Source organism: Talpa occidentalis, unplaced genomic scaffold (assembly GCF_014898055.3).
Source record: "Talpa occidentalis isolate TD23 unplaced genomic scaffold, MPIMG_talOcc4v2.1 talOcc4.448, whole genome shotgun sequence".
NCBI lineage: Eukaryota > Metazoa > Chordata > Mammalia > Eulipotyphla > Talpidae > Talpa > Talpa occidentalis.
The window spans coordinates 31-23,251 of NW_023604804.1; the positions used below are offsets into that span (position 1 = coordinate 31).

Consider the following 23,221-nt stretch of genomic DNA (forward strand, 5'->3'; position numbering starts at 1 on the left):
GAGACACAGATAGAAGAAATCTGGTACCAAGTAATGCAGAGCTATACAAGTTTCCCCTGACAAGTTCCTGCAGGCAGCTAGCAGGCAGAACCCCAGCTATGTAGATACAGTACAATTCAAGTGTCTGCCTCAGTGGAGGTCTATCAGAGTATTCATCCTTTTTCTTTGGAATTATTTTTGGCCCATGTAAATTTTTAAAATTGTTACATCTTTACTTATGCAGAGTAGAACCATGACTTCATATTCTTTAATTCAAAATCCTGTTTGCACATACTTTATTTTTTTTAAGATTTATTTATTTATACAAGCACTGGGATACAGGCCAGAGGTGCAAGGCGGTGAGAGAATTCACCAGAGAGAGCAGGGAGAAGAACAGGCAGAAGGACCTAAAAACACTGCTGAGGGGAGCAGCAGGCAAAGCAGGAGAGGTCTGCCGCACCATGCGGGTATCTCCTGGCAGGCCAGGAATCAAACCCGTACTGCAGAGGCTGTGGACAGCTTAGGCTGCGGACAGCTTCACAGCGCTGCACTCAAATCGCTGCACCAAACCGCTGCACCACCGGGGAGGCCCTGTTTGCATATACTTTAAAGCAGTATCTATTTATCTGTTTCTATTATAAGCTGCTTTATAACAGAAGTGTTGTGGGGAAGCACAGTCCCTCACTCCCAGGACACAGCACTTATGCCACGGAGGGAAGTCACTTTCAAATCTGTCTTATTTTGTAGGGTCTCCTCTTAGGGTCTCATACACCAGAGTCCTTTTTCTCAGAACAAAGTGGAGAATCTTAAACTCATCAGATCAACTTGGGGTGGGATCAAACACGAGACTTGCATATTTCGGTATTTATGGGAGTTGTCAACACAAATTAAGTGCCAATACACCTTCAAGGGTACTGAGTTTTAGATTTATCTTAAGTCAGAAATTTTGTGGGTCTAGGTTGTTATTATAAGATTTCACTATTTCTTACCTCACAACTAAAGCAAAGTCCTTCATTGCAATAGTTTGATGGTGGGAGGATGAATAGATGGAAGATGGACAAAAAGTTGACTCATGTTTTAGACCCAGAGGGATATTGACATGTCATCGGTACAGATTGGAAAGCACAAATATGAATGAAAATAAGACATTTTGTTCCAATTTTATTTATGACTGGAAAATATGAAAGAAGATATAAGTAAATAATGTAGAAAAAGAGAAGACATTAAGGACATGAATATAATTAAAATTCCCAGGACCAAAGGGAAACATAAGGGACCTAGTCAATTATCTATTGACATTCTTCCACACAAATCTAACTACCTGGCTCCTCCCTAATGGGGATTTCACTTCTTTATTCCATCAAGAATGCCTGTCAGATCCTTCTGAAACGCCTTGAACCTGTCATTAAGAAAAATCCAGAAGGTACCTGGGAAGACTGGGTAAGTTGTTTTCCTCTCATTGTTACTACAAATGAAAAAACCATCCAAAGCGGGACTAAGAGCACCAGGCATGCCACCCTGTGTGGAGACAGCTCTTCTGACAGTGGGTTTCTGCAGAAGGATAGCATCACCAAATGTTGAGAAGGCCGCTCCATGATTACATGAGCAGGTGCCTGTGGAGCGAGCTCTCAGGGACCAGCATCCCTGACAGGGGAAATGAGGTGTATGGACAATGCCAGAAGGTCACACCCACCCTCCTTCTATAGGAAAAGGAAAAGACTGAGTCTTCTGAAGCCGTGAAAAAAATATTTATGTTTTGAGAAGGGGGAGGAAACTAAAAAGTATAACTGCTATTGAATATGGCTCAAGGGAAATGATATTTAATCCAACTTTACAATACTCTTATTTTGTTAGAAGAGTTTTCTCACAGTTACACACACACATACACACACACACACACACACACACACACACTTACTAGTCTTAACATTAGAAATGAAACCCCTAATACCTTGTAACCTAAGCTCTGAACCATAAATGTGTACCAGGATTCTATTTTATTTGTTTAATTCAGGCTTCTGAACTCAATCAGAAGGAAACTGTTAGTGTACCAACTGAAGTAAAAATGATGAGTTTTATTATTGGTAACATAGCACCAAAAATGATCGGATATCAATTTTGATATATAGGGTATTTTTGTGTTTATTTATTCTATGGTATATTTATTTCTTTTTTTTTAAAGATTTATTTATTTATTTATACAAGCACTGGGTACAATCAGAAGTGTGGGAGGGTGAGAGAATTCACCAGAGCCAGAGCAGAGAACAGAATAGGCAGAGTGACGAAATACACTGCTGAGGGAGCAGTGGGCACAACAGGAGAGATCTGTCACACCAGATCCCTGGTGGCTGGATCGAACCGGCGCTGCAGAGGCTGCGGGCAGCTTCTCAGCCCAGCGCTCAACCGCTGTGCCACCAAGGGAGGGCCTTATTTCATTTTTTTAAACATTTATTATGCATACAAGAACTGTGGTACAGTCCAGAGGTGTGGGGGCGAGAGGATTCACCAGAGACAGAGTGGGGAACAGAACAGGCAGACTGACTGAAATATACTGCTGAAGGGAGCAGTGGGAGAGTCAGGAGAGGTCTGCTCACCATGTGGGTAGCTCGCTGGCCAGGGGATCAAACTCATGCTGCAGTGGCTGTGGATAGCTTCATAGGGTGCATCTTAACCCCTTGTGCCACCAAGGAGGCCTGGTATGTTTATTTCATTTTGACCAAATATGCCCATTCTACAGATACAAGCTGCTTTTGAACAAAGAATCAGTCTTTCAGCCACTGGATACTTCAGGTAAAAATTACAATAACGCTTTGATTTTTTTTAATTTATATGTATTATTTACATCATTGTTCATTGTTGTACAGTGTTTGCTTTCTCCTCTCAGGTGTAACCCCCATAAAAATCCCACCATGTAACCTGTAAACTGTCATAGTCTTTGTGCTCTTTCCCTCCCCTGTTCTGATCCCTCTCCTTTTCCCTCCCCTATTGAATGTCCTGTTTTAGCTTTTGCCTGCTAATTTTATTTTGGTTTTGGTTTCTCCTGGTCCCTTGTTAGGTTCCCTTATATTCCTCCTATAAGTGAAACCATCCAATATTTTTCTTTTTCCTTCTGTCTTATTTCACTGAGCATGATCCCTTCCCGCTCCATCCATGTTGCTGTGAATGGCATGAGTTTGTCTTTTTTGATTGCTGAATAGTATTCCATTGTGTATATATGCCACATCTTTTTTTATCTAGTCATCTGTTTGGGGGCACAATGATGCTTTTATTTAACTGAGAAAATATAAAACCATCCCTTTGTTCTGGGCCTAAATTCCCTCGTTTGTGTAACAAGTTTTTATGATGTGATCTCCGAAGTCCCTTATAGGCCCAAATTTTATGACTTCACATAGACCTTTGAGTTATATTCAAAGAAATATTAAATCATAAAAATACCCCTAGTAAGTTTAAAAAAAATTAAAGCATGACTTACAACATCTATTACAACACTGTTATTTACTATCGTTTTTATCATGAGTAGTACAGAGACGTCATTAGAAATAACGTGCAACTCAATTTTGCAAATCTCCCTCCTTTTACTAATTAAAAGCTTTTTATTTATTTATTTATTTATTTATTTTAAAGATTTATTTTATTTATACAAGAGCCAGGGTACAGGCCAGATGTGTAAGAGGGTAAGAGGATTCACCAGAGACAGAGCAGGGAACAGAACAGGCAGATCGACCGAAGTACACTTCTGAGGGGAGCAGTGGGGGAGACAGGAGAGGTCTGCATGCCATGTGGGTTGTTCTGAGGCTGGCGGGGATCGAACCAGCACTGCAGAGGCTGCGGACAGCTTCACAGCACTGCGCTCAACCGCCTGCACCACCAGGGAGGCCCTAATTAAAACCTCTTTATCTTGAGGCTCCTTGAAGGGTTTGAGGAGTGTCTGGCAGTGGGGGACACTCAGGAAATGCATGTTAATTGGATGAAGCGCAGAAAGGAGAGCTAGTTATCAGTTCAGGAAGTGTATGACATCAGTTTACAATCTAATGAAACAAAAGCAAGAAACTACACGCACACACACATAAAGCAAATCTCATAAACAAAGAAAGAGGGCCTCACTTGTAGTGTAGGCGGTTGAGCACAGTGCTGTGAAGCTGTCCGCAGAATCCCACATGGCGCGGCAGACCTCTCCTGTCTTGCCCGCTGCTCCCCTCAGCAGTGTATTTCAGTCAGTCTGCCTGTTCTGCTCCCAACTCTGTCTCTGGTAAATCCTCTCACCATCCCGTGCATCTGGCCTGTACCCCGGTTCTTGTATGCATAAGTAAATCAGAAGGGAAGGAAGGGAGGGAGGGAGGGAAAGAAAGAAAGAAGAAGAAGAGAAGGAAAGAAAAAAGAAAAGAAAGAAAGAAAAAAGAAGAAAAGAAAGAAGGTAACAGCATATCCCAGTGCTGTGTACATAATATCTTCTAAATTTCTGAATTCTGTAACCCAAAATGAGAGCAATTCAGCCCTCTGTACATCTTCCATTTTAAATGAACACATTGAATTAGCATCAGTCTTCTATAAGTTTGCTTATTACAGTCTAAGGGGTTCCTCTGAGGATATCAATAAAAGTCAGTTGAGATTCTCAGCATGATAGCTATCGCTCAAACCTGAAATCACTTACTGAAAAGTTCGGACCAAACAATTCTTTTTAGCATGCCAACTGCAGCACACCAAGCATCCTCTTTAAAACAAGGGCAAATGCCACATTAAAAAAAAATAGAAACAACAAATGCTGCTGAGGATGTGGAGAGAAAGGAACCCTCTTACACTGCTGATGGTGGGAACTCAAACTGGTCCAGCCACTGTGGAAAGAGTTGTAGAGGTTTCTCAGAACACTAAAAATGGCTCTACCATATGACCCAGTGCTTGCATTGCCTAGTACTCTACCTAAAAGACACAAAAACATTAATCTGAAAGGAAACCTGCACTCCTATGTTTATTGCAGCACTATTTACAATAGCCAAACATGGAACAACCTAAATGTCCCAAAGCAGATGCAAGGATCAAGATGTAGTATATATTCATAATGGAATACTACTCAGTGAACAAAAGAAGATAAACTCATGCCCTTTGCAGCAACATAGATCGAGTTTGAAGGGATTATGCTAAGCAAAATAAGTCACAAGGAGAAAGATAAATGTCAAATGGTTTTGTTGTGGTTTTTGGAGTCTGTGTGTTTGGAGTGCGGGTCCTTGGGTTCACTCTGGGAAAGCTTTCTCCAGAGCTCCCAGTTCAGTGGCACACAGCAAGTTTCCCAGGCGAGTTTCACAAGACAGAGACATTAGTTATATTTAAAGGGCAGGTTTATTAGCAAAGGGATAAAACAGTGAAAGACACTTGCATAGACACAAGCAGGGAGGAAAAGCTGCCCCAGGGAAAAAAAAAAATAAGGGCAAATGATAGTTATGTTGTAATGAGTTAGATTGTAAATATAGGTAGCTGTTTAGATAAGTTTAAAAGGCAGCTGAAATGAACAACAATCTTATAACTTTGGTATTTTTTAAATGAATAGACATTGTATACACACTACTACTACTACTACTACTACTACTACTACTACTACTACTACTACCACAACCACCACCAAGCTAAAGGGCTTTATTTTTTTCCGTCAGGGGCTACAAGGCTTTCATGGACTGGAAGAAGGGAGAGGGAGACCCATTTCCATACTATGTTTATGGAGCTGCCTGTTCTGAGGTTGAAATTGACTGTCTGACAGGAGCTCACAGGGTAAGTCAAATATAACTTTCCTCTTGGCAAGATGAAACAACAGTATTGCATTGTGTATTAAATCCCCTCAAATTCATATATGTCACCTTGGATATATGATTTTCTCAGTAAAACAGCAATAATATCACCTACATAATTTTATTATGTGACACTTGTACAATAAGAACAGGATTCTTTCATTTCCATGGGAAAGTCTAGAGAATCTGACTTATCCTGAATTTCCATTTGAAAAGTAGTCAAAAAGAAATTATTCATGACAGCCTAAAATGTATCAAGTTTTTTTTATTCCAATTCCAAAGTTTTGCCAAAAAAAAGGAGGGGAGTTATACTCCAAAAAAAAGGCTAAGTTATCAAAACTGAAGGCATAGGCAATTTAGTACATTGTCTAAAATAGACATTTTGAAAGTGCATAACAATGTAAAAATGTTTCTCTCAATTATCCCAAGAGTATCATCGGTCCTAAAGAAATAGGTTGGGGCAAGAGGTGAGTGAAGGCGGGTCCCAGTGCCCATATAGGTTGTCCCAGAGGCCAGCATTTGAGTCAATAGAGAATCACAGACCTAAATTAGAAGCCATGGCATTGAGCCTAGACAGAGAAGGATGATATTGGCAGAACAAGTTCCATAAGTAAGGGCAGAAGGAAAGCTCAAAGATTCCTGAAATAGACCACAGTTACTGAGGGGCTCTCTGTGTCTTCTTGACAATGTGCATGCTCCTGGCTTGGGACAGAACAGATGGTGATGTTTCTCAGGGAAGGAAGTAGATTAGCAAAGTCAAAAGTGGTCTCAAAATTTGCCTTTCATGTGTTCTAAGGTCATGTAGAACCCCCACTTTCACACATGCCAATGCAGCTATATGAGTTCCTCAATAAAACTATCATTAGAACTAGGTGAGCTCATGAGTTATGTTAGAACAGTAAATCCAAGTTGAGAATCAGATGAACAATCAGCTCAATTATTTACTAACTGGTCTTCAGGCACACCAACAAACCATGGACTTTGGAGTCACTTAGGTGTCAAAAAACCATGAATGGAAAGACCTTCTGTAGTTACGTGCAGTCCTAGATTTGAAGAGCTTGGCAGATGTCTTGCCACCTCTAATGTTCATGGGTTTCAAAGCAGTGTTAATCAGTTAGTAGGGATTCTGGAATAACTGGAGACCATTTGAATTATTTAAAAAAAAAAAAGTTTTCACCCAACTAAAACTGAATACCTAATTGGCTTTATTAAACAATCTATGAGTTAGGCAGCAGCAACCTACCTAGCAATTAGAAAGATGCTCCAAGGATTTATACAAACTAGAAGGCTTTTATAAGCAGAAAGAAGTTGGGACAAAGAGGCTTTTAACAAAAGAAAAGAATCATTTCAGGCCAAGGTTACCTTCCCTTAAAGGAAGGAGTGGGAGGGTCTTATCAGGTGGTTTACCTCACTAGTACTGATCTGGAAATTTCAAACTTACTGGTTTAAAATGCCTGGACTGTGAGGGGTTGAAATCACAATTAAGTTAGATGCTAAGTCTTGGTTTCAGCATAAGTGACTCCGGTTGGGGCCTACTGTCTTCTTTTTAACAGAATAAACCTTAAAACAGTATTTTCCTTCAAATTTTTATGATGAGGTCATTTTAATTTTTGACAGAAAATCAGAACGGACATTGTCATGGACGCTGGTTATAGCCTAAATCCAGCCATTGATATTGGGCAGGTAGGTGCTTGGCCACTTAGAAGATGCCCTTCCTGAGACTCATGGGGGGTAGGTCAAAGCCTTCTAAAAGGCATACACTGTCACAAAGCCTGACATTGCCCTCCTTCAGATTGAAGGTGCATTTATTCAGGGGATGGGCCTTTATACCACTGAAGAGCTGAACTATTCCCCGGAAGGTGTCCTGTATACTCGAGGCCCGGATGAGTACAAAATCCCCACCATCACTGACGTCCCAGAGGAGTTCAACATCTCCTTGTTGCCGTCATCAACAACCCCACTCACCATCTATTCATCCAAGGTAAGCTCCCCAGCCCTAGTGTTGTAAGTGAGAGCAGGTGGACAAAATAAAAAATAAAGATCAACCTTTATCGGGACAAAATTTGGATAGACTGTAAAAGAAAAGTGAGATTCAGAGAAAAGAAATGATTCACCCAATGGCAATTCTAGGCCAAATATTTTATTTATTAATATCCTCTTTCACTGAAAGCTTTACATTCATCAAAAAGCTTTGCTCAGGGAGAATAACATTTTTACTTAAGCGCCTTAGACTAAAATATTAAATGGGATTGAAGCACGATGGCACTAAAATCTTAGAAAGCAGAGGCAGCATGGAAAGAATCTTGGACTGAGGCCACAGAAGACCTAGGTTCCTGCCCCAGCCCCAGAAGCTCACTATGAACTTAGGCAAATCATTCACGTGTGAGGGAGCCAGGGTCTTGAGCCCTGCCCAGATGTGAATTTATTATAGGGCAAGGAGAGAGGCACCCCAGACCCTGCAAACCTGCCTGCTCTAAATAGCTTCTGCCATGCACCACATCAACACAAAACAAATGAGACTTTAATGGGAAGGAACTTTAATACAATTAGGAAACAATACAGGAAAGGCAAAGAATATAGTTTCTAAATCAAGCACCCAAAGTTACCCGTCCCCTCATGGGTAAAAGTCCATCCAAATGGGATTGGCCCAGAGCAAGGCCCCAAAGCCTGCCACAAGTCTAAAGCATCTTCCAGTGGGGACCCACAGAAAAGGATCAAAACAACCAGACAAGTCTAGAGGGAAAAGAGCAAAATCAAAATCAAGACAAAAACTGCCATTGTCACCTCCCCACGGGTCTCTCACTCACATCTGTGTCACCCAGTCCACAACCAAAAAGCAAACACAGTTTCTTCACGTGTCCCTCTGTTCTATGTGCCTCCTCCAGGTCTCTTTCTGGCTCCATCCTGCTTCCTTCCTTCCTCCATCTCCTCTGCAGCTTATTCTCTCCCTGCTTAGCTCCACCCTCCCTTGGGTGGAGCAGGAAACCTGGAACATTCCCCTTTCCTGGGAACCACCCTGTTACAGATCTAAGCATTGGTTCTCAATGGGAGGTGAGGGCAATTTTCCTTCCCTCCCCAAGGAACACTGGACAGTGTCAGGAGATATTGTTGTTGCAATTGGAAGGGAGATGTTCCTTCTAGTGGGTCGGGGCCAGGGATGGAAGCTGCTAAACAAATATCAGTATACAAAGCAGACACCCCCACACCTCCCTCACCACCAACAAAGAATTACCTGGCTCAAAATGTCCACAGTGTTGGGAAACAAAGACATCAATGCTTAGTCATTGCTAAAGTAGTAAAATTGCAAATTAAAATAAAGATCAGCACTTGCTCACATTACTGTATACAAATTATGGGAAAACTACCCTGGAAGTAGAAACTTCATTTAGATTTGAGGTGTTTTGTTAAATTTTTCGTTACTCTTTTGGGGAACTTCTTACTAGGGTTGGTAATTAATCCACATATATGCCAGAATTTTGTCATTTTCAAACTGCACCCCATTTCCAACCCAGGACCTCCTTTCAGGTGTATAGCGATGGGTGTATGGGGAGAGGGGATAAGAGGAGGATAAATTTGAAAGGAAAGACAGTCAGCGGGCCATTAGATTCTCACTAGACTGGAAATCACTCAAGAGAAAAAATGTAAAAGGAAGCTCAGCACCCATAGAGAGCAGTTGTCAGGCCAGGAAGAATAACAGGGCAGGCAGGAGGACCCTTAGGGTCCTTGTGACAGCCGCTCACAGCAGGCCCTCAGAAAAGTCCCAGGTTTGCTATATGATAATGACAGAGGCCAGCCAGGCCCCAGGCAAGGTGCTGAATACATTTGCATTTGCTGAACTTTACTACACCCTGTCAGTTGATACCGCCCACATTTCACTGAGAAAGAAACGGGGCTGGGAGTGATATCTCACCCAGAGATGCAAGGAGCGAGGACCAGGATTAAAGCTAGGGCTTGCCTCTCTTAAGTCAGGGGTTACAAATTGGGAGCCAACTGGCCAAATCTAACCTGCCCAGGTATTTTCTTTGACCTGCACAGAGTTTTTAAAAGTTAGGGACGTTTACATTAAAATACAAATGTCTAAATTCTCTTGAAAAGTTGGATCATCTGATCACTTGGGCTGCATTTCTAGAAGGCAGCTCCTTTAAGGCAAGATGTGAGGGTATCTCTACTTCACCATAGTGTCCATTTTTCCTTATTGTCCTTCACCTGCCCAAATCGCTCATTTATATTACCTCCCTGTTTCTTGCAGATGATGGATTTGCAACCTATCATCTGGCACCAAAATCTGTAGGTGCTCTTTCTCCCAGATCACCCAGTCTCCCCTAATCTTGGAGTCATAAGGCATATTTAACTCCACTCATGAAGTTGGCCAGTTCAAATCATTAAATGTGTTTTTCTAAATAGGGTAACCTGTCCTCACCACACACACATGCACACACACACACCCTTTTCCATTGAGCAAAGATTTAACCTAACTAAAGACAAGAGAGGATTAAACACGAGAGGTTTGAGTGGTAATGGGATTTTGAAGAGCACACAGACTTCAGTCTGTAAATCCATCAACAAACAGTCATTGAGAACCTTTTATTTTATGCAAGATACTGTGTCAGTCTTTGGAGAGACAATAGAACAGGACCTGACTGATGACCTCTGGTGTCTTTTAGTCTAGCATAGAAGCTGCTGAAGCAAATGTGATTTCTTGCAGGGCCTGGGGGAGTCCGGGATGTTCCTGGGGTCATCTGTGTTCTTTGCCATCGTTGATGCTGTGGCCATGGCACGCAGAGAAAGAGATGTGGCTGGGGACTTCATAGTGAAGAGCCCTGCCACGCCAGAGTGGGTTAGAATGGCCTGTGCAGATCGGTTCACAGAGATGGTATGTATGGGACCACTGCTTATTGTCCTAAATGGTGATCTTTCTGTATCCTGTGTCTTAGAGCTTTTAGGTAAATTTATAATTGCATCTGTGTCTAATCAAATTATAAGATACAAAATCATTCAATTATAAGATGACAAAAATAAGTCATACAGCTATCTTTTGTATATGTACTAATTTCAACTTTTAAAAAGCATTTCCCCATCAGTTATTCAATATGACCACCTAAGCAGTCCTGAAGTGCGATAATTTATTGTGCTTCAAAACTAAGTTAACTGTGAAACAACTAACTGATTTCACCAAGCTCTTATAAATATTCCCTCCTTCTAGCCTATGAATCTCTCTCATCCTTCAATAAAAAACAAACATAAATAATAACCCAAGTGTGACATAGCTGCAATCGATCATGTCACTCTTATATTCCCCACACAAACATGAAGAACACACAGTCTACCCATCCTTTAGACATCACATGATCTTATTGCCAACTGCCGTTTATCTACTTCATTCCATTTCATGACAATGCCTGCCAGCCCAGAAGAGAGGACACAGGAGACTCACCTGCCCTATACATGTGTATATACATATACACATACACGTGCATGCAGCAACCCCAAGCACAGTCAGCATTCACTCAGCACTGTACTTTCGCATGTATTATCTCATTAATCATGACCATAACTCTATCAAGGAATAACACTTATTTCCCTCATTTTACTACTGAAGAAACAGATATAGTAATTTGCCCAAGGTCAAGATTCAAACCAAAACTGTCTAGCTCCAGTATAGTATATTTACCTCCTTGAGAAAAAAAAAAAATGATTCTTGATTTTTTACTTCCTAAATACTGCTTAAAAGGGAGTGTCATAATGATACCGCTCTTTTCCTAAATAATCCATTTCATGACCCATTCCCAAGTTATACTCAACTGTTCGCTCAACTTTTCCAATAACACCAACCACCCTGTAATTTCATTCCAAGTTTTCTCAGACAATGACTCTGCTCCTCAAATTGCCATTTGCTGATGGCAGTGTCTACACAGAAATGATTCCAGTAATTTCAGGTCCTCGCGCGACCAAGGCCAGGGAGTTGGCTACCTCCATGCAGGAGTTTCTCATCAGGGCTGATTTGGGCCTTGTGGGCTGTATCTGCTCATTCCCAATAGCACTAGAGGTACAGTAACTAGAGTCATGTGGCCTCTACCCCAAACAAAAACTTATGCATGTCTAACCTTTAAAAGATCGTTCTCAATTACATTTTCAGTTAAAAAAAAAAAAATAGCCTTTTCTGAAGTGGGCAGATTAAGGAAACCAACATCAGAACACAACAAAAAGATTCTTCTAATCTCTTCTTGCCTAAGCTTAACATATTCAGTCTTCAAATGGTCTGGCTCCTAGAAAACAATTCCTTCATTTCCAGGATTCTAGGTCATTTTTAATAGTCCAGTTGTCAGGCAAAGCAACTCTGTCACAAATCAAAGTGAATCACTTTGATTTCCTTCATCTTTTGAGACTCAGCCTGTTGACTACTTGGTCTGTTTGTGAAATCCATGTTTACTCCTAAATCTGATGGTTCAAGTGAGCTAAGGACTAAACATAAATAGATACATGGTTTCTGAGTAGCACCTCATGTTACAAATAAGGTGTGATATTAAAAACAGTGTTTGTATCTTTATAAAAGTAACACATGTCCATTATGGAAAATAAAGAGGAAAATTAAAAACAGTCATAATCTCACTAATTAGAAATAACCATACCATTTTAGTGTGTGTATATATTTGTAAATGCACACATGCATACACATACTTTCTTTTTTTTTTTTTTTTTAAATTTTATTGTTATATTCCCCATACAATTGCAGCCCCCCATTCTGACCCCAATCCCTCCCCTCCCGCCCCCGCCCCCCTAAAAGTGTCTCTGGTTCATAGTTTTTTGTTGATTTTGATTTTCACTTTCTTATAGTTATTCATTTTCCTGGTCCCTTATTTAAGTTTTCTAGATTCCTGCTATGAGTGAGACCATCCGGTATTTTTCTTTTTCTTTTGGCTTATTTCGCTGAGCATGATCCCTTCCAGCGCCATCCATGTTGCAGCAAATTGCATGTGTTTATCTTTTTTGAATGCTGAGTAATATTCCATGGTATATATGTACCACATCTTCTTGATCCAGTCATCTATTTTTGGGCATTTGGGTTGTTTCCAAAGCTTAGCTATTGTAAACAGTGCTGCTATAAACATAGGGGTGCAGGTGTTCTTTGGAATTGATGTTTCTGTGTCCTTTGGGTAAATACCTAGGAGTGGAATTGCTGGGTCATATGGAAGCTCTATGTTTAGTAGGTCCAGAAATCTCCACACAGCTTTCCACAGTGGTTGGACCAGTTTGCACTCCCACCAACAGTGCAGAAGAGTTCCTTTTTCTCCACACCCTCGCCAACATTTGTTGTTGCTAGTTTTTTTAATATGTGCCATTCTCACTGGTGTAAGATGGTATCTCATGGTAGTTTTGATTTGCATTTCCCTGATGACAAGTGATGTTGAACATTTTTTCATATGCCTGTTGGCCATTTGCATTTCCTCTTCAGAGAAGTTTCTTTTAAGCTCTTCTGCCCATTTTTTGACTGGATTATTTTCTTTGTTGTTGTTGAGTCTCATCAGCTCTTTGCAGATTTTTGTGATCAGTCCTTTATCATTAGTGTTGGGTGCAAAAATGTTCTCCCAGTTGGTGGGGTTTCTCTTTGTTTTTGTTATTGTCTCTTTTGCTGTGCAAAAGCTCTTTAATTTGATATAGTCCCAGCTGTTTATCTTTGCCTTCACTATCACTGCTTTGGGTGATGTGTCTGTAAAGATGTCTTTGATGTGCAAATCACGGCATACACATACTTTCACCATCATGTATCTTTATACCTACATATACCTTATTTACATACTTACTTAACAAAATCAGGATATCCCTAACATATCTGAAAAGATTTGAACAGTATAATTAGGAGTGACACTGTTGAGCTTTTATTCACAGGAAATCTGGATTGAGAAGATACTTTCCCCATACAATATCACTCAGAAAATAGTTGCTTAAAACTAAAAAGAAAACACCTGGCCAAACTTATCATTTTTATCCACAGACACTGGAATAAAGTTTTGGAGGCAGAGGTGGGTGTCATTTTAACTTCTCAATAGGAAGCCTCTGGTTATTGAGGCTTATTGAGAGTGATCATTTATCCTTCATACTTTTCCTGACCTACAATATTCCTGGCCATTCCACTGACTTCGCATATATTTGACATGATAAAACTATAGGCCTGTTGAAATCCTTGATAAGGTTTCAGGGATGCAAGAGCTCCTCAGCTGTACACCAACATAAAGAGTGCAGCCACCTTCAGCAGGGCCTGCCCAGGGGGGACAGCGAGGAGGTCCTGACTCTCAGTGTAACAAAGAGGATAAGAAACACACAAAATATAGATTCCTCTGCTACTTCCTGTCACAGAAAATGGCAACACACCTCTATCCATTGTTACACAAAACAGAATGGTAGGAGTTGACTTTTCTTTCTCATACTCAGCACCCAGTCCTCATCATGTCCCGTTAGTTTTAACTCCTAGTAATTACAACACTATTTTCTTGATTTCTAACCACTATGTCATTCATTCACTAAACAAACACTGGTTGGGTATCTGTGAGGTGACAGGCACTGTTCTCAGTGCTGGGAATATTCCTATGAATGGCACAGAGCAAGCTGCATTCTTGGAGCTTACCATCCAGATAGACTAAGTCCAATGGCCAGCTCTCTAGCCTGGTCAGCTCAGCCTCCTGCCTGGTCTTCCCACGCGGACTGGAGCAGAGATTTATTGTGTGACAAATACGATCATGTCACTAGCACGTGCACAAGGCAAAAAAGGTCCTTTTTCACTCCTAAGATAAAGCTAAAACTTTTAACCAGCCATGTCTGTAAGCCTGTGAAGTTCCAGTGTAGCCAACCCTACTCCATCTCCAGCCACCCTTAGTTCCCTGCCCCCTCTTGCTCTACCCCAGCCACAAGTACCTTCATCTGACTGTTCCTGTTATCAAGGACAGAGGTCTTCGCTAAGCTCTTCCCGCTGCTAGGAACCCCTTCTCTCTTCTCCTTCTCACCTTTCATATTTTAATCAAATTCTAGAAATGAATTTTATACTTTCCTTCTTACATAGTATCAGGTACCAAGAGTATAGGGGTGATCCAGACTCCCAGGTCCCTGCTCCCAAGTTGTTTACAGTGTAGCAGGAAAGAAAGACAAATAATTCCTATGAACTATAAGTGCATTATCAATGCTGGGTCACCCCATTCGTCAATAGAACAAAACTATTACAAAACTGTTAGCTTAGCCTCTACCTTTTTTTAAAATTAAAGAGACCCCAACTGAGATCATTCATCATACAATCATTCATTCATCTAACGTGGGTATTGAGCAGCTGCCATGTATCAGGCGCTGCTGGGGGCCTAAAGAAATTGTGAACCAAACAAGTCCTGCCTGCCTGGAGCTTATACTCTTTGGGGGATGTCAGAAAGTAAACAAGCAAACAAAAGCACAATATAATTTCAGGTGGTGAAAATTACTGTTAAGCAAACTGGAAGAGTAGGGAGCTAGAATGTGAGTAGGACATTATTTTGGATTACTTGAAATAGCTCATTTGAGAACTTTTCTCTGGGGTATTCACATGTGAGCCGAGGCCGGAATGCAGTGAGGGAGCAAGCATAAAGTTGGTCATGTTGTGTTCCAGGCAGAGAATAGCTAATGCAAAGGCCCTGTGGTAGTTTGAATGGATTTAAAGTAGCCTGGGACTAAGCAGTTCTCACAAATTTCCATCTTCATAGCTTTCTGATCTTGCCTCTCTGGTAGAAAAAAAAAAACTTGTAACTGAAAGGCTGCAATTGTTCTCATTAGCAAAGAAAGAAAAGAAATAGAAATGTGTGACCACACCACTTATCTTCACATCAGTAGGATGAAACTGGATAGTTCTTTCGATCAGCTGCTTTCCTGGCACCCAGCCTCTCTCTCATGATCCAGGTCTGCTTTAGAGCTTTAGAAATTATGGTTCATACACAAGCAGTCCTCCTGGAGTTCTGACACCCTGTCTCCTCACACAGGCTGGTCTCCTTAAAGCATCTTGGAACATATCTAAACCTGTATCAGAATCTACATTTGATTGAACTACAATACAACATGGTTTTTTAAATTGAAATACACAGTGATTTACAGTGGCATAGAATACTGTGTTATGCAAAAAAAAAATTTTTTTTGTTTTTTGAGAAATACAAATACCAGCACTGTATTTGGCTTTTGAATAATGTCAGCAATACAAAATTTGTTCTGACAGGAAAAAAAGTCAGGTGCTAGAAAATAAACAGTGGAAAGTCCAAAACCTCCTCTTTAATTAACTTCTTTCTAACTATAAAGTAAATAAAGCCTACTTGTAGCTTTTTTTTTAAATAGTAATGATGGTCAACCACTCAGAACTTTTTTTTGGAGTTTAATAAAATAATGCATTTATAATTACTATGTAAATACAAGTCATTCTGTAAATATTAGAGTTAAGGTCTCCACCAAAACACCTAACTATTAACAACGTTCCTCAAAATATGCCTCTCCCAAAGGCCTTAAAAAGAGTTCCCATATTAAATCAAGTTGACCTGCTCTGGGCAGAAAAAACAACTCTTAAGACTAGCAGTCTCATTTTCATGGAAAATTAGCTTCAAGCTTCCATAAAGAAGCAGTAAGAAGGCTAGAGCTTGTTGCAAGAAGTTCTATTTAAACAAGCCTTTACTGTATCAAAAGATTTTGATACCTATGGCTTTGGTTACCTCCATCAGCAGTTTGTGATTCTTGCTTTCATATGCATCCCTTCTCAGGTTGCTGGAGGTGGTTTCTCCTCAGAGCCGGAAGAGCAGCCTGACAGTCAGACAGGGCCAGAAAAACTGCTCATATAGAGACAGAACTTCCCTTTTGGTGGTGGGAGAAAGAAAAATGTGTTTCTTGGATTATGTGTTTTGTATGGTCATTTAAAATTCCATTAGGGAAAAAAAGTCAATTTCCCCTAAAACTGCATAGGAAATACCTAATTAACACTTTCAAACAAGGATTTTTCTTCAGAAATAGTGATTGTGTTTTTTAAAAAAATATTTAGGAACTAGAGACATTTGGGACACCACATCCTTAAAGAATAGAAAAATATTACCTTGGAAAATTTGACAAGACAGACATAAAAACCTTTTGCCTTATTCTCACTAACAGAAAAAGTTATTAAAGTAACTATGAAAGCATGGCTTGTGTGGGTCGCCATAGTTAAAGCCATGTAAAGCCAAGTAGAAGATTCGGTTTCCATCTCCCAGTAGCTAAAATCAGACAACTCAGCTTAGAAATACATTTGTAAACACCATTCAGCTCAGCCCGCATTTTGAAGGGGGAGATTTATGATGCTGACTCGTAAGAAATTTTTGCAAACACAGTCAATTGCTATGCCATGTGTTACATTGGGGTCTGACTTACGTAACTTAATGGGGAAAAGTTCTTTCACTCTACCCCAATTCCAAATGGCAAGGCCTGTCTTGCCCTCTTATTCTGTAAGGTTGGGTAGTGTCTGGAGACCCTTATCCTGATACAACATCCTTCCTCCTACTCTCATCCTTCTGTAACTCTGCTACTGTCTCTATCCATGTGGAGAAGATTGTCCCCTCCTTCTTCCTTTGCATTTTAGATGCCCAGAGCCTTAAAAGTGCCACCTAGTTGGTTTGGTAAAGGGAGACCTTCCTGCCAGATGAAGGAGCAGAACATATTTCCTGTGTGCTGCCAACCTGGTTTACCTACAGCACTCTCAGCTCAGTCACCCCCCAAATACTAGTCCTCAACCCATAACCTATGCACAGCCTTGCATTTCTCTGAGTGGGAGGAGGTGTGCTCCATATCCCACAAGTCTGCATTCTATTTCCAGTGTTGTTTCCAACAAGTGGAAACATGTTGTCTCCAGTCTGTTCTGTTGGAAGCTAAGCCACAGACAATTGGCAGGGCCTGAAAGCAGCACAAACACTCAGACACATGGGTCTGTGAGATGGAGCACAGACATCACAGCATGGCTCAGGAGATGACTCAGCACCGAGACTCCGTCCCCCCACCCGACCCAGCATCTTCCTCAGAATGCTGAGCCGTCATCCTGTCCTCATGTGTGCACACATTCACACATGCACACACGCTGGCTCACATGCACCTATGCACAGGTGCATGCACACACTCAGACAGGCATGCACTCATTCTTCATTTCATTCTTCTCCTCACTACCCCTCACACTTTCTTGGGAGAAATTTTATTGGCATTCTAACAGGCTGTGAAACTGGTTCCCCATTGACTATGTTCTTCCCAGGATGCAGGGGCTGCATCTTGTTCCCTGAAATACTTGGTGACTGATAATTCACACAGTGACCTTTCAGAACACTGAATGGGGAATTGTCTAATACTGTTACCACATATTTTTCTATCTAAAAGCTCTCCTTCCTGGTCTCTGGAAGAGTACTTCTTTGGTTGTGAGAAAAAGAGGAAGGGAGGGCACCTAAAAAAAAAAAGAGGGCAAAACTGGAGGCATCACTCAGATTAAGTAAGAAGGTGGTGGTGGGGAGAATGATGCCGAATGTAAAACAGGAAATGGGCAGCCATCTTCTCTGGTCAGGGAAAAGATTGGTGATGCACTGTTTTAGCTTAGTGGTTAAGACATAGGTCCTGGAGTCAGACGGACCTGGGTTGGAATCTCAGCTCCACCTTTGATGATTTCTTTTACTTCTCTAATCACTCATTTTCCATATATATAAAGTAGGATGAAAGGTACATGGAGATAATAATTGTACTTAATTTAAAGTGTTATTATAAGGATTGGATAATATGTGAAAAATATTTAGCAGTTGTCACACATAATAGATAGTCAACATACATTGCGGATGATGGTGATGATGGCAGTGATAATGGTAATGGTGGTGATGATGAAGATGAATGACTCACCAGAACACCTTCAGTTTCGATGATATACTCAATGAACTCTCAGAATTTAAAAAAAAAATCTGTTAAACTCATAGTTATGGTTTATTTTAGTGAAAGGATACAAATTAACATCAACAAAGGAAAAAGCAGAACAGAGTGCACAGATGAAAGCTTCCAGATGCCTTTCTCCCATAGGATAATACAGACAGCACTTAATTCTCCCAACAACAATGTATGAGAAGATGCACAAAGTTTTGCCAACCAGGGCAGCTCACCTGAGCTTTGGTGCCAGAATTCTTACTAGAGATTTATCACACAGGCATAGAAAACCTGCACAGCTGACTTGAGTCACTTAGTTACTCAGTGTCCAGTCCTTCTAGAGGTCAAATGATACCACATGGCCCTCAGTCTCAAGTAACAAAGATACACTTACTAGGCAAAATATTTCAAAGGTTGAGGTATTATCTCCCAGGATCTGGTCAAGGGCTAAGCCTTTCTCTGAAATGTGCAGGGTTTGGACAGAGCAGGCCTACTGAGTTTATCTTTTGCTGCACAATGAAGAATCCTGGACTGAGAGCAACCACTATTGACCTTGAGACCAGTGAGATGGGGCCCAGATAGAGCTCAGAAGCTGAAATCTAATTAAAAGCAGAATCAGTCTTGACTCATGGTGAATATATTTCCTTAATTAAAAATATCAGAAACCAAGCAGAGAGAATGCAGGAGGAGGAAGGGGGTGATGGCACCATGCAAGTGAGAAGATAAAGAGAAGGAAATCACAAAAGGCCAATGAAGGCAGCTTAAGTGCTAAGGCTGGGCCTTTGAGGTCAAAAAAGAAAGTTATATCCTCACTCAAGGAGTTAGGAATAATAGAGAACCAAGAAGGCCAAGGTAGCAAGAGAATGAGTGTGGCGTTAAGCCCCAAAGCAGAAGGGCTTTTCTGGAGCCCTGGTCTGACGAAACTAATAGGAAAACAGGTTTTGGAAGAAACTAAAAAATGCCATCACCTTTAGTAGAAAAACTAACTGGAATCTACCTAAAACTGGACTGAGGAGCTTTGGCCCGTATCCAACCCAGCCTGGGTAGAACAGGCTGATTCTAAATAAGATAACCAAGCAATCCCCACAGAAGTTGTTAAGAGAATAAAGGAAATCCCTGTGAGAAAAGTAAACTAGGCCTCCACTTACATTTCAATACAGATTAAAAGTAAACAGTAAGAATAGAATTTGTAAAGATAACCTGCCTATTTAAGATATGGGTTGTTTTTTGTTTTTGTCTTTTTGTCTTCTTTTTTATTTTTCAGAAATAAGTATTAGGGGCAAAGCTTTTTGATACTTTCACAACTTTTCATTATTTGCAGAAAGTTGTTTTTATTTTTAACACCTTGTTACTGAAAGTCTACCTTTAAAACAAAAACATGACAAGAACAGAGAAGTGCATGTTCTGCTTTTCAGTCAAATCAAAGAGGGGGGAATTCCCAGCAGAGAAATGAGACACTGAGGACCACAAGAAGGACAAACAAGTACTTTCTGTAGCCCAAGAGAGTGACTTAAGCCTGGGGTTTTAACTAGCAAGGGTGTTATAGGGCAGAGCCGTGAAGCCAGGAGGCCAGCGAGAGAGTGAGCCCCCCAAGACCCACGTGTCTGGTTTTTATACCAAACCTATCTGCTTAACTCCACCCTCAGGTCCCAGCCACCTTCCCTTTGGTGGTGATGGGATTTGTCTTTCCCAGTGTCTTGATGGCTTTGGTCTGGAGTGGGGGTGGAGTCCCCACAAAGCCTGCATGGAATTAGCTCAGGACATCCTCTCCCCCTAACAATGGCACTGTACCATAGGCACTATTTGGCTAACGATTAGCTCTTCTCAGGTCACCTACAGAGTAGGTATGTAGACTCTAGCCCAAACACAACTCTCAACTGATCACTTTCCCTTCTCTATCCTCCTCCCCCAAGCGTTGGCATAGGATACATGGTTTTTGGGGATTCACATCTGGGATGCAAAAAGGTAACTAATCAAAGTGCCCTCTTAGCAATAGTAAATGTAGCACAATCACAACACCTACCAACTTTTCAGTTGTCGTTTGAAAGGTACAATCCAATTCCCCAGGAAAATTCTGCTTCCTCCCATCAGAAAAGTTTTCAAAACTACATATTTAACATAATTTTCCTGGTGACATATTGCAATGGTATTATGATATTAAGTATTTTATTTGCATTCTTTCTTAGATCCCAAGAGATGACCCTAAGACATTTAAACCTTGGTCTATCCCTATAGCTTAACATGCTCTCATTCCCTAACAGGTAAGTTCAAGGAGCTAAAAGGTAAATACTAAAAAAAAAAAAAAAAAAAGGATTAGCTATCCAGTGTTCTTTCAGATTGTATTCAGTGGAAATTTAGATGTATATTAAGTTTCATTTTTAAATTTTATGCATCATTTTAACCTTTTTTCACTAAACATAAACGACTTTGGTGCTGCCACATAGCAGCTTCTCTGTTTATTTTCAAATAAAATATGAGAATGCTACAGATTAAGATGTTCTGAAGATCCTACTCCCTGATCCTTTTGACAATCACAAATTCAATGCAAAACACCAAATTGAAATCTATTGATTACTGCATTAGTAGTTAACAAGCGCTGTTTGCAAGCGTTTTCCACTGAGTTCAACTACTGCAACTTGGTAATGCTACTTAACACAACATGTAGAGCACTGAAGGCTTTGGAGAGTGGCCACCTAAACTATATAAATGCTGACAAAAAGAAACATTTTCAGTGTTAGAAAATTAAGCTTTTGCTTTTCTGCACATTAATGGCCAACAACAGAAAAACTGAATGTAGAAGAGATATGAGAAGGCAAAGTTTGGTCACCAATCTAACTTTCCAATTAAATGTCCGAAACAACCAGCCAGCATTAACATATGTATATTTAATTCCATTGTGTTTTGTTAGATAAGAAAAATTTGCATTGAGACTTTGGCTAAATCACACTAAATAATTGATTAAAGTTTTTGTTTCTCCTTTCACAAGAACAACAAAAACCAATATGTCAACATTTTAAATCATATCTGAAATTATCAGAAAATACTAACCTGAAAACATACACCCAGGTATGAAAAGCAGAATACCTATTTGATTATTCTCTCCTCACTCCCCGTCCCCCTTCTACCCCTTTTTCTTTCTCCTCCTTCTCCCTTCCCACCCCCCAACATTACATGTGGCTACAGTTGCAAATTCACTCTGATGCTTATATCCAGCAAGACACAAAGTGCACAGCATTGTGCCTGACACTAGTACTCAATAAAGTGTAACTACACATACAGAGGGACACACACACTCAGATTTGTTAATACTAAAATTTTAAAAACACTTTGGAGACCACCAAAGAATGAATTGGGTTGTCAAGATTTTGTACAGGGGCCTCCCTAGTGGTGCAACGGGTTAAGCACCCCACTCTGGGGCAGTCCACAGCCTCTGCAGCACGAGTTCGATCCCTGGCCAGCCAGGGAGCAACCCACATGGCGAAGCAGACCTCTCCTGTCTTGCCCGCTGCTCCCCTCAGCAGTGTATTTCCATGGATCCGCTTGTTCTGTTCCCCACTCTGTCTCTGGTGAATCCTCTCAACCCCTGCATCTCTGGCCTGTACCCCATCTCTTGTATGCATAAATAAATAAATGTTTAAAAAAAAGAGAATTTGTACAGACTTTGCAAATGAAGCCATCTTCAGATTGCAAGACAAATTTAAAAGCCAAAAAAAAAAAAAAGCAAAATAACCTCTTGCCACTTTACCACTTAGAACTAATTCGTGTGTCAGAATTTTCTCCATACTATGCAATTAAAACAAAATGCCAGATATAAATTACATTCTGTGTCTTTAACTGTCATCCTTTACCTACAATTTCAAACATTTGTATTTTTCAAAGTAGTTCGGTTCTCATAGATTTGCTTTATATACAAGTGTTAAACATTAACCTTATTACATCCATAGCACACTAAATCGTATACTTGTGTTCCTGCCAAACATTTTGAACCTGAGCTAAAAAAGCACAATCTTATCTAGCTTCTTATTTTATAAATGAGGACATGGATGCTAAAGGAAAATAAGTACCTAAATGTTTTTATTCATAGCTGTAAAAAATTTACAAGTCTTCAACTATTGTCCTCACAAAAATTGAGAAATTTGCACACTTTCTTTATTCTATTTTCTTATTTTCTATTTTCTTATTTTCAGGTTTTAACAAGTGAAAAGATGGCTTTTTAATCCTAACTGCACCCCAAACTGATACTCCTATACTGTTGTGAACAAAATGACAAAATTTAGAAACATTATTCAAATCTGATTACATCAAGAAGAGGAATGAATGAATCATTATTTACTTAGACTATCCAGCCTAGAGGCCACCAAACACTGCAGTAGCCACATTAAGGAATGTCAGTGCTGATTTGTTTCTGAAAATATGATGTAAATATTGCTGTTAAAACAAATTTTTCCTTTCTGTGACCATCCAACTTAACAGAATTTGTAATATGGGTTATAGTCGGAATGAAGGACACATCTCAGTAGACAAATATGATTACTTTCCCCAGTGATTTGTTTGATTCA

At 40.3% G+C, this 23,221-nt stretch overlaps 1 protein-coding gene across 1 annotated transcript; it reads left to right on the forward strand.

The window, feature by feature from the left end:
* The first annotated feature begins 1,314 nt into the window (after positions 1-1,314).
* On the forward strand, positions 1,315-23,221 carry LOC119258451 (aldehyde oxidase 2-like). The gene is made up of 8 exons (XM_037526775.2): positions 1,315-1,419; positions 2,717-2,769; positions 5,625-5,739; positions 7,374-7,439; positions 7,549-7,737; positions 10,462-10,629; positions 20,849-20,923; positions 22,850-23,221. Exons 1-7 carry the CDS (start codon positions 1,315-1,317, stop codon positions 20,900-20,902), a joined length of 750 nt encoding a protein of 249 aa, XP_037382672.1. The 3' UTR covers positions 20,903-20,923; positions 22,850-23,221.